General features: G+C 36.1%; 1 protein-coding gene across 2 annotated transcripts in view; it reads left to right on the top strand.

Annotated features, from left to right (window-relative positions):
• Window positions 1–12,523, top strand: part of CPNE8 (copine 8) — a 108,724-nt gene that overhangs the window by 74,134 nt on the left and 22,067 nt on the right. For both annotated transcript variants that reach the window (XM_075709156.1, XM_075709165.1), the window contains 3 exons: window positions 382–435; window positions 3,456–3,517; window positions 11,864–11,910. In XM_075709156.1, the coding sequence (XP_075565271.1) occupies window positions 382–435; window positions 3,456–3,517; window positions 11,864–11,910 (163 nt within the window). The remainder of the gene's footprint in view (window positions 1–381; window positions 436–3,455; window positions 3,518–11,863; window positions 11,911–12,523) is intronic.

A 12,523-nucleotide genomic window follows, 5' to 3' on the forward strand; every position in this document is an offset into this window, starting at 1 on the left:
AAAAGTGGTGACAGTACACTGAAACACTGGAATCAGGTGCAGAAAAAGGCAGAATCTTGCATCTTGCGATCTCAGAAAATTCAAACAAGTGTTTCACTGAGCACTCAGATTTAATGAGCACTCTCACCTCTGTTGCCCCGGTTCCCTTTTTGTCAAATGCAAATAACAGCACTGGCTTACCTAGCAGGTACCATGACGATAAATTCACTGGTTTTCAAATATGCATATATCTCAGCATTGAGGTGCATAAGTAAACAGTATGCTGAATAAATTTGGAATCTGCTGAAAATAGACTACTTTCTGCATTGAAAGTATCTTAACACCTATCTTAATGTTAAATCATAAATCATACTGCTTTAATATTTGTGTCTGTGTTTCTAGGTAATAAATCCAAAGAAAAAAGGAAAAAAGAAAAAGTATGTTAATTCTGGCACAGTAAGTAAATATATTTTATGTTACTGGATGCTTTTCTCTTGAAACAGAGTGTAGCTGGCTTGTAATTGAACAGGATTAGAATACAACGTTCTGTGAAGGCCACAACAATAAATTATTTCCTGTTATACAGCATTTATTTTCAGATTTTTTTAATTTGACGAGTCTGATAAAAGCTGTGTCCAAGTGTGCTGTTAAGTTGCCAATGAATTCCAAAATGAGTTATACCAAAATTTCGGTCAATTTCTTGAAATTATTGGACTGAAATTTTATATGAAACATATCTGCACTTTTAAAAGTCAATTTTCTTTTTAAATTTAACTGCTGAGCTAGCAGCAGTAAAAGCTAGTGTGCTTATCATGGCTAAACCAAAAAGAGTCGACATTTTTTATTACCATCAGGTTTTTGTAAATTATGTTGAAAGATCTGTTACTGTAGTTTGGGATGAGAGTTTAATGTCCTTTTGTTCATATTCCATATTCTGTTTTATGAACCATTTGCTAGCAATGGAAATAATTCCCTTCAGCACTTTCTCAGCTTCCATGTTCTGGCATCCATGATGTTCAAAATGTCATTTACAAAAAAATGAAGATAAATGTTGAAGAATTGTATATTGGAAAACCTAATCAGATGATACATTTTTTGAAAATACATCCAGCATGTGGTTTTTTTCCCACATGAACAGTTCCACTGAAGTCAGTAGGGCTACTTTCACTCTGAACTGTAGCCTTGAAGGAATGTTTTGTCATTCCCATATTCTTGTATAATTCTGTTCATCAGTAGGAAAATAAGCGCTTATTTTGTAGCTCTGCTTTAAATTATAAAAAATAGACAGAAGCAGCTTGTCCATGAAAATTTACCATACAAGGTCTGATTAATTAGATAATTCACTTTTTGCTAACATATTCCTTATACTACAATTTAGCGTGTTAAAAGAAAGTTCTATTATGCAAAGTTAGTGAGTCAGAAACTTATGACAAGTGATTATATTAAATCAATACTAAAAGTAAGTGTACTCAAAATTCTAGGTATAAAATCTGGCTGGTACAGAAGAGCAAAAATGCATTTACATGTTCAATCTTCCTGTTGATTTTAGTTTTAAATATTTTAGCACCTTCACATGTATCTGCATTTGAAAGAACATATTTTACTCATGTTTGGACATAGAAAATCAACTGTATCTTGTTATCCTTTGTCTCAGATTACATGGAAATTTGCAATAAACAGTTGTTAGCAATTTTCTTTCCTTCTCTACCAATGTTCTCTACTGTTGATTTTGTAATTTCTTTTCTTTATCAAGGCCTCTTTGCCCCCATTCACCCTTACTTCTGTTAGTCCTTCAGGTTTCCCTTAAGCTTCTCCAACTTGTCACTTTCCTAGGTGTTTGCCCGCAGTTCTGTTTTTCTTCTCCGTGTCATTTGCCCAAATACCCTTTAGCTGACAGATATCTAAATTTTCAAACCAGGCACCAAGACAATCATTCTCACTAAAAGAAAGTTGGCTTCTGGAAAACTTTAAGTGGATATAGGTCACTGACTGCTATCTCACTGCTGCTTTTAAGGGCTATGGACATACAGTAGCCACCTCTAGTCATTATTACCTAAGAGGTCATTTTAAATTCAGACAAACTGCATACTAAGCAGAAATGTTTCAAAATACATGATTAGTTTTGAAATAAGAAAAGTAGTGAAATTTAAAATTCTCTGTATAAAACTTGGGACATTGGTAGTCATTGTCTGTATGGAAGTAAACACTTTGGCCACTTTGGAAAGGTGTTGTCTGTTTCTGTTTTTTACCTTTTAAAATCAGATTCAGTGAAAACATTTGCTTAAACTAATTAGGAACAAGATGACCAGCTGTAATAACAGATGAACCATTAAAATGACTGTGTGCAGTGGGAAAATGCATAGAAATTTCAGTCTTATATGCAAGACTATGCTACTGATAGTCTGGTAGAGCTTTGTTATGCTCTTCTGTTCTCAACTAGAAGGGTAATATGATGGTTTTAGACTTTGCACGTCACTAAGAATCACAGAGAACCTGTGACAAAGGAAGTAGGATAGAAGACAGAATTACTACCTGTAATCTCATTCTGAGTCCAAGTTTACAACATAGTAATATTTTCAATTTTTATATTTTGCTGCAGTTGGAGGCAAATCAAATTTTGTGACAAATTTCCATCCCCTTTTTATTTCTTGTATCACTATCAGTGAATTTGCTTTGAGTAGTTACTTAAGCAGTTTTCACTGACTGCCTGATGCACTTATGTTTTGAGAGAGTTTTATGTCACTTTGTAAATAAAATGAAAATAATTTGGATTGAATTCTTTGCTTCATAAATGTTGTGCAGTATATGAAGATCTTAAAAGCTGGATCTTTTCCGTGCGAGTTTATACTTCTGTGACTCAAGTGCTAGAAATGCCAGTAACACCTTTAGACCACTGTCTGTTTTGGACCTATGTCATTTCTGAATGATAAAAGCTGGGACTGAAGAAATTTCTTATCTTTTCATTTTTTATATATTCCACTTTAATTTTTTTATATACTTCATATATGTGTATAATTTGCTAGATTTTTGCATTCTTGGCTTGCATCAATACTCAATACCACTTTTAATGTGAGATGAGAAACGAGATAAATGATTGAGTGTTGAAGTACTCATAGAATAGATGCATTATCATCTAGCCTCTAATATTCATGTGTAGATGTAGTGCACAGTGATCAGAAGACATGCATGTGGTAGCCTGCCTTGGAATACAATCTTCCATCCCTTTTGCTTAAAAGAAAAAAAAAAGAAAAAGAAAAAAAGAAAAGGCAATTTTAGTAGACTTCCAAATTTGTCTCTTCCCTTTCAAGAACTGCCTATCGAAATGCTTTCAATTTTTTTTTTACATCTTCTTTTTTCCCTAATATTGTAGGAAATTATATCTTAAGGTTAGAGCTCCAAAAACATTGTGCTTATGTCTCTACTTGTTCAACTGGGAAATGACAATTTATGTCTGACTCTCTTTTATTTGCTTTCAGGTAACATTGCTTTCCTTCCTAATTGAAACAGAAGTTTCATTCCTTGACTATATTAAAGGCGGGTATGTGATTGGCAACAAACCTTTCTTGTTTTCACAATCTCATTGTAATTCACTAATAATTTGTATATGTACTTTGCATATAATGAGTCTAAGTAGTATCTGTAAAAAGCTGTATTGTTTCCTCATTTTAGAGGCTGTACTTTCCTACATAAAAACTGCAGATAGTTATTGATGTAAGTTAAGTTATGGAACTTCGCTTATGATGTTGGAATTGCTCTTGGTACTAAAATGCTGAGATTGAGTAATGACCTCTGATCAGCCAGTGAAAATTGGATTAACCGAAAGGGAATTATCTATATGCTATTAAATTAGTAAAATGCTGTTTTATTTCTTCTGATTACACTGACCTTTGGTGTATTTAATATTGGCATTTATTTACAGCCTTTCCCCTTCAAAGGCATTTTTTCAATACTAATTATGTAAAATTTATAACACGCTCAATTTCTCATTTATCGTCATTTTCCCAAAAGGGAAGTAGAGACAGAAGCATCAAATGGCTTACCCTAGAACATGCCTGGAAATGGGATTGAATCTCAGAAGTTCCTGGCTCTTAACCTCCCTGCCAGAACAAAATTCTTCTCTAAGATAAATGGAAATAATTTGTTATACATTCCTAGGGACTTAATATGGATTTTTGAGGCATAGAGTCTGAATATACATTCCACATTTATTTTAGAGCATTGATTACCTGTGAAGAAACAAGTTACTTTTTTGTGCCAGCCTTCAACCAAGCTTCAGCTGAAATAAAAAAGAAGTCCGTGTTGTGTTTTGGCAGTAGCAGTATAGGACTTTGCCGCCTTTGTTCCCAACAGTGGTAATCCTACAGATGAGAATGTGCTTAAGGTTTATGCCTAACACATTCATCACGGAAGTTCATTAAGTTAAAGTGATGCCCCCCAATCATAATTGTTAGCTTTCTGACAGTTTCTCTGTAGCTATCTCGACTGCCATTGCATTCAAGGTTTTCAAAAACCACAACCTAAGGTTGTACTCCATAATGAACTGATAACTTGTAGAGGGAATGAATCATTGTTAAGATGTACTCCAAACTGTTGACCCTAACCCATGGGCTGCTGCAGTGTAATGTTTTCTCCCTCAAGGACTAACAGCCTCTTTGATGTTTCAGTTCTCCCAAACAGTTAAATTTAAAGTTAGATAATCCAAATTCACTGTTGTTCGATCTCCGTCCAAGAAAATAAATATTTTCACTAAGGGTGAATTCAGTCTGTTACATATGTCAAAACACTGTGTCTTTTGGCTCATTAAGGTTAAACCTGACAAGAATGTTTTATGCATAGTACTTAAAAATGGGACTGCTTAATTAGGGTTTTTAACATGGATTTAGACATATTCATTTTAAAATTCTTATTCAATATCTTTGGAGATATTTGTGGTTTGACTTGCTCGTTTGCTTGCTCTTTGGTGGCTGAATATATTTTCTCATTTGGGTAGGATGCAGAGCCTCTGCAACATTTCAGATATGATTGTTTGATATTACAATGTTGTATGGTACACATGACAGGTTATGGGTGACCTTCAGAGGGAGCTGTATAGGTCCATCATTGAGGCGTGTAAGTAGTGGGACGTGTTAGTGGAGGGAAGGGGCTGTGTCAGGGAGCAGCCGTCCCTCCCCAGAATGGCTGGGGAGCTGCGAGCAGAGCTGGGTAGCATGGCTGGCAGGGCAGGGTCTCACCAGCCAGGGCCCAGTTGTACAGTATGTGGGCAAGGCAAGCAGGGCAGGTCCAGAGATGGTGGCCAGGCTCAATTAAGAGTCCAGTTTGTGGTGATGAGACAGACCAAGGTCAGGCTGGGAAGGCAAACCACAGATCCAGGTCAGGATCAGGTCCAGCGATTGCCAGGCAGGCCTACGGTGGACAAGGCAGGGGGGTCAACCCAGGAAGGCAGTCCATGGGTCAGGATCTGGATTAATGGAGTCCGTGGCCAGGCATGGGCTTGGCTGAGCTGGAGACCCATACTCCTCTGACATAGCTCAGGCAGGGACTGAAGGCTGAGCAGAAATGGGGCTCCTGAGCCAATGGCGGGGCATGTGGTAGAGGGCTGAGGTGAGTCTGTTTAGGGCCATTAAAAGGCTTATTAGTACACTCAGGACACCTACACTTTGTTCCAGGGTGCTTCTGGACTGCAAACTATCAAGCTCTTCTAGAATTACTATCCTTAACTCCAGTTCAGTTCAGTTAACTGGAAACACTGCTGATGGAATACTTATTGTCTGTTTTCACTCTTTGGATCCTACGGTTTCTCCTCAGAGAGGATTTAATTCTGTTGTTGACTGCATTAGAATCTGTTTAGCAAAGGTAAAACTTCCTTTAGGTCAGGCATGCTGTCAAGGTACTACTGCCTCTTTAACATCTGAAGAATATGTTGACTCTTTATGCTATAAAGAATTCTATCAGCACATTTGCTTGACAAGCTGTTCCTGAGGCACCTAGATTGCCATGGTTAGGAAACCGGTTATTTCTGTTTCTGAGTCCGTTTCCAGTGGTCAGTATGGCTGGCTTGATGTGCCTGCTTTGAATCACTGTGACCTGCAGATAGACAGCTACTTGAGATAACAGAAGAGTACTTGGAGCATCAAGGTTCTGGATGCAATTTCTGTATGAACAGTCATGGTCAATCTGTTGCAGAGCCCTTCTGATTTGTGCAAGTGGTCTGTTTTTAGTAGAGAATTCTAGAGTTTGATAGAAACAGGTTACTTTTATTAGGACTGCTGTTGCCTTTCTCAGGAACATCCCTGTTGTGGACTTTAACAAAGTAGGGAATGGCCACCCATCCATGTTTCCCAAAAGTTTGTGTTGAATGAAGTGTAAGTATACACAAAGGCATGAAGAAAGAGTTTTACCTCTAGTGTAGCTGTTTGAAGTGTGTTGTAAATATATGCCACAACCATCTTATTCCCTATTCATTCGAAATTCATCTCTACAAGAAGAGTGTGTATAAGGAACCAAGTAATTAAGTTTTATATCTAAATTTTGAAGAAAAGAATATAGTGGGTGCAATCTTTTTAGGGTGGTTTATCACATTTTTCACAGAGATGTTACAATACAAATTAATAAACCTAATTATCTACATTCTATAGATAAATAATAGAAATTTTGAGTACAAATAATACTTTGTTCTTATTGATATTTTGTATGTATCTCTGTAGCTGCAGGTCAAAGAAGACTTGTGGTATTAATAATTACCACTTAAGCTTTTTTCCTCTGTTTTATATAAAAAGAGTATAATTCAGTAGAATGCTCTGTGCTTAAAAGTATGAGCAGTAATACTTACCATTTAATTATTTTATATAGAATCTCGTTTAGTGATTCATACAGTTATTTCTATGTGCATACCAGTGAAAACTGTAGAAGTACTTGTATAAAATGTTGCCTTTGTCCCTGCAACCTATACAGTTTTGTAAATATGACCAGGAGGCTGAGACTCGGAGTAATTTTTTTGGCTTCTCTCTTCCTTTGTTTGTCTCGTTTAATACTACTATCATAGAATCATAGAATCGTTTAGGTTGGAAAATACCTTTAAGATCATCAGTTGCAGTCCAGTTGACAGATTTTGAAGGAAGGGGAAAAAGAAGATTATTGTCATTAATCAGTCTGTTTTCCAACCAAGTATGTCCTCCAAAATTGTTTTTTTAGTTCCCTGTTTTTCTTTCATTTAGTTAGGCAAGGGGAAGAAAACACTGATTCTGCAATAGGCACAATATTGTCTCTTCCACAAATGGATGCTTATGAAATACTTCATGTTCAGAACTTTCATTGTAATTGATTTGAGATGTCTAGAACTAATACTGATTTAATGGAAATCTTGACACCTTTAACTGTGACAAATTGGGAATACAGTGTTGATTTCATTTATGTTTTGAGTCTGCATCTGTTTAATTGGGATATTCCATTATAAGTATCATCAATATGACTGCTGTTCTTCTAAAGAGCTTTGAAGAATGAAATAGAAGTTTGTCCGTAAATTCTAATTTTGTTTTACTACATAACACTGGATTTTATAGCAGTATGGCAGGAAAGAGGTGGATGTCTCTTTTGCATCTGAATATTACATCAAGTGGTGCCATCTTAGTAGCTGGCTTTTCCTTACATCTTGATACTTTATCACCTATTTATCAACAGTGACCTTCCCACATTTAAAATAGGCACATTGTGCTAAAAATTAATGTATATTTCAAAATTGGATTTCTGCCACTTACCAATTAATAATGTATTCCTATCACAACACCTCCAAATCTATGAATAAGCTCAGGAATGTAAGGGATACAGCCTTAAAGAGGAATGCAATTGATCTTATCCTGGTTTACAAGAATGACTGGCAGACAGTTAGTTTATAGTCTGCTCTGTTTTTGTCTGGAAGAGAGACTGGGAGCCAAAAAGCTGCAAGACTCAGTAGACAGAAAGGGTATTTCTGTGCAGAAGTTTCTAGCCCGTTTGACTTATTAGAATAGGGAGTGAGCTAACAAGGTGCTCTAGGCATTTGTAAATCAATAAAATTCAGGAGTTGAATCCTTTTGCAACTGAAAAAAATTAAATCATCTCTTCTGTCCCAGGTTAGTGGAACATAAGAGGAAATGTTTTCCTCCCATCATGTTAAAAGCTTTACCTTCATCCAGGTTTTTGGAAATGAACACCCACACGTTGTTTGGATTCTAAGGGCTTTGGACATACATTTTTAACTGAACTGTATTGAATCACTGATGGTTGAAATGGAAGTTCAGAACTCCTTTCATGACAGCTATATTCATCCAACCAGTACACCATATAATGTAATGGCATGCATATTTGATGTTTGGAGGAGGCCTGGTGTGAGACACAGTTACGAAGCAAGGGCTGCCATAGCTACATATTTTGGAGGCTTTACCATATATTTCTTGTATCCCTGGAGAATAATAAGTAGTAATAAGACTACGTAAGAGGAAGATCTTGTAGAACCTTTATCAGAAAAATCTTCTTTATTTTGATAGGGCATTTGGCCAAACAAGCACCTGCCAAGGGACAGTTATTTTATAACTCTCACTGGGGACTTAAATGCCACGGAGAGGATACGGCCTCTTGGTAGTGTTAGTTACTCCATTAACTCTGTTGTAGAGTTGTGCACAGTAAGTGGTCCTCAAACCTTCAACATCTGCCCCTCCACCGCTAACACACCAGCTGGTTGTCACTCCGAAGCCACAGGAGGAAATTTGTGTTTCCTTCCAATGTACGGTGTAAAAAACCCTAACCATTACAAGCATTATCAAGCTTAGTCAAACGCTACATCCAGGCTTAGTTTGTTCCCTTATGTATATCAGTGCTGAGCTCTTATTAAAAGATTATAGGTTTCACCTTGCTTTCCCAAAGAAACAAACAGAATGGCTGCCCTGTGGTTGTGAGGTGGTTACTGTTTCTTTTAAGACACTTTCTTCATTTCTCATGGTAGTATAGGGTAAAGTCACCTGTCCAGGTATCAAATAGATCATGTCTTTCTATACCAACTAAATTCTGGCAGAGTAGTAGTGATCTATCCAGCTCTGAATCCATAAGACACATTGCTGTGCTTCGATATTCTACCTGAGTTCTCCCTTGGGACAGGACATTCAGCAGCTCAGCCTGCCTAGCCAGGTGTCAATGTTTTAGTGGCTTTTCTGAAAAGCCTTATGACCTCACAACATCACTGACGTAGCACGTGTCATAAGCTTTTAATGTAGCTCCTTGGAGAACTACACAGCTGGAAAAGCAGGGGGGTAGCCTTAGTCAAAGAATTTCCTTATCAGAAACCACAAGTTTTGTTGTCTTCATGTGTTTTAAAATTTGCATCATTTAATCACACACCTAAATTTGTCTCAAAGACTTCAATTTTATATGTTTTTTTTAATTTTGAGTGTCCTTATTCTGAATTAATGATTTTTCAGCTAATGTTCCTTACACAAAATACAGTAATCAATAATCTTATTAAAAAATACATTATTGCTTATGAAGGTTAATATGCTAATAGTAACAGTAACCTAGTAACGGGTACTTGATACAACCTAAGAATTAGTCTGTTAAAAAGAAATAAAATGTAGTAGAAATCAAAACAGGACAGTGGACTTTCAGATATATTCATTACATTTAATTTGGTTCTAGAATACCATTTGTTACCATGAAAACACTTCTTAAAATGTCATCCAGATTGGTTTCCTGGTCATCTCATTTGGCTTCCGAAGGAGTTGTGTCAGATGTTTTCATGACACAGCTTTTAAATTAGCCTTTCTGGATTAATTTTTTAGTTATGGCTGGTTAATTTTTTCAGTCCTGGTGAATTAGTAGAGAAATTGATACCTTTTCTCAATAATCTTTCACACAAAATACACATGTTCACAATATTATAGCTGCTTTTGAAAATACTTTCTCCAGTGGTACTAATTTTAAGTTGAATTGTTTGTTTGTAAGACCCAGTTTTGTGTTCAAAAAAGGTTTAATTACATTTTGATAATTTTGACTACGTGGGTTGACCTTTATTTTGTACCTTTTTGCAATTTATTATTCCTTTCTTTAGAGCACACTGGTGCCTTGTGTAACTTAGGCTTCTATGTCTATTTTCCATGAGATCATATTCAGAGGGATGTTTCTGATATAGAATTGTAGAATCATTTAGGTTGGAAAAGACCTTTAAGATCATTGAATCCAACCACAAACCTGATGCTGCCAAGTCCACCACTAAACCATGTCCCCAAGCACCACTTCTACATGGCTTTTAAATACCTCCAGGGATGGGGACTCAACCACTTCCCTGGGCAGCCTGTGCCAGTGCTTGACAACCCTTTCTGTGAAGAAATTTTTCCTAATACCCATTCTAAACCTCCCCTGGCACAACTTGAGCCCATTTCCTATCATCCTATCACTTGTTACTTGAGAAAAGAGACTGACACCCACTTTGCGACAACCTCCTTTCAGGTAGTTGTGGGGAGCAATACGGTCTCCCGTGAGCCTCCTTTGCTCCATACATGCGTTGTATGATATATGAAACAAAATGGTCATTGAAAACATAGAGCGATTGCAGTGCAGGTTTGCCCTAACAGAGTTTGTCCTAGCTTTCCTGGTTCTCTGTAAGACATGAATGACGTTCTCTGTGGTCATGAGTCCATAATACAAAGTGACAGTTGCATTAAGAGTGGGATCTAGTTTCCTGAACTATATAGGCATTTAATGCCATTTTAGACTCCCAAAAATTTCCATGGTGTAATAAGTACCCTGGGGGCTTTAAAATAACATTAGGAAACTATATTTAGGAAACTGAAATCTAATCTATGTAGAGTCATCTATAAATCTTTGAAATCAAGTAATTGGTTTAAGTTCTTGCATGTTTTTCGATAGCGGTATCATAGAAATGTACATACAGATGGCAAAAAATTCTAGAGATACAGACATCTGTTTTGATCTTATTTTATATCGTAATTTTTATAGTTGTCAAATTGGCAAGTACTGTAATATGCATACTCTTCTGCTTGGACAAAAATCATAGTCCAGATTACAGTGGATTGTAAATGGGACTCCATCTGAGCAAAAAGTCAATTTTCAAATTCATACAAACTCTTTTTTCCTGATAAGAGTCTTACTAGTTAAGAGATTATCTCCAGAACAACAGTCTTTTGTCCTGAAGGAAGAACTGCGTTTAATTGGATTGTCACTCTGTAAAAGTCTATTAATGATTAATTTTTCTGACAATAAGTCTATGCTAACAACTGATTCATGCACGACAACAGCTTTATTTAGCTACTGCTCCAAATACCGATCTTTATATTCCTGCTTCCAGATTTTACTTTTGTCTTCCAAGAATTACCTTGATATGCTCACTCAAAGTATTGACTACATTCACATGAATGAAATCCACTGCCGAAAACTATGATATCCTGTCCAAAGATGTTATGCATAGCATGATATCAGACATGTTCTGATTGAAGACAGTTTTAGTGTTAAGAAAAGGAGCAGATTAGTAAAAGCCTACTTCCCTTGTCAAAGTCTTCCATGACTAGGGCTAAAATATGTCCAAGGAAAAATCAATATTACTGTTGAAAAGGAATTAATAATGTTTATGGATGTTAATACCCTTATTAATGATTTAGCATTTTTCATAAGCAATGAAAAAAAGGAAGGATGGAGTAAAGTAACTGTTTTCAGTGTGTTAATAAAATAGTGTTGTGTAGCTCTTGGCTGGAACCTTATAAAAGAGTATTTTCAGTGTTTATTTCCTATATTAGAAAGTCAGTGTCCTACAGTTTGCCTACAAACAACCTTATCCTCTCTTGTTTATTTTTCTACATAACAGTAAAACTATTAATAAGACTTGTATTTGCTTTTTCTACAGAACCCAAATCAATTTCACAGTAGCTATAGATTTCACAGCCTCAAATGGTAAGAATAAAAATAAGCATCTTGTGTATGTATGTGCTGTGTTCAATTTTAAGTGTACATATGTGTGTGTGGTATGTATCTATATCAGTATTCTGCTCAACTTCATTGTATTATTGATTATCTGTATGCCTGGCACCACCTGGAATCAGGATTCCATCTTGCTGAACAACAGACTAGAGGCCAATCCCTGTCCAGAAAAGCAGGACAAACAGAACAGATAAAAATTGAAAAAGCTACATATAAAATTGAATAAGTAGGAGCAGTTTGCAAGTTTTTGTGTACTTTCTGATATTTTTTCTTTTTTTCTTTATTATTGCTGGGAGAAAACTGGCTAACTTAGAAGACCCCATTGAGAGGGGCAAAAGAAAGGAGTTTCAGATGGAGTGAGGCTGAATTGGGGTGAAGCAGAGAGAAGTTTTGATCCTCCTCCAAAGCTGCTTTTAGAATGTCATAATACTTTTGTAAATTTCATCTTAAAAGCGTATGTCATATTATAAAATTACACAAATTTACAAGTCTAATCACAGTTTCTTGCTGCCCTTTCAATGCTGAAAAAGTTTACATCTACTACTGTTAGCCTATTAAAAATGTATTCAGAACATTGCATTTTTAC

The sequence above is a fragment of the Pelecanus crispus genome, chromosome 1 (genome assembly GCF_030463565.1).
Source record: "Pelecanus crispus isolate bPelCri1 chromosome 1, bPelCri1.pri, whole genome shotgun sequence".
Lineage (NCBI taxonomy): Eukaryota > Metazoa > Chordata > Aves > Pelecaniformes > Pelecanidae > Pelecanus > Pelecanus crispus.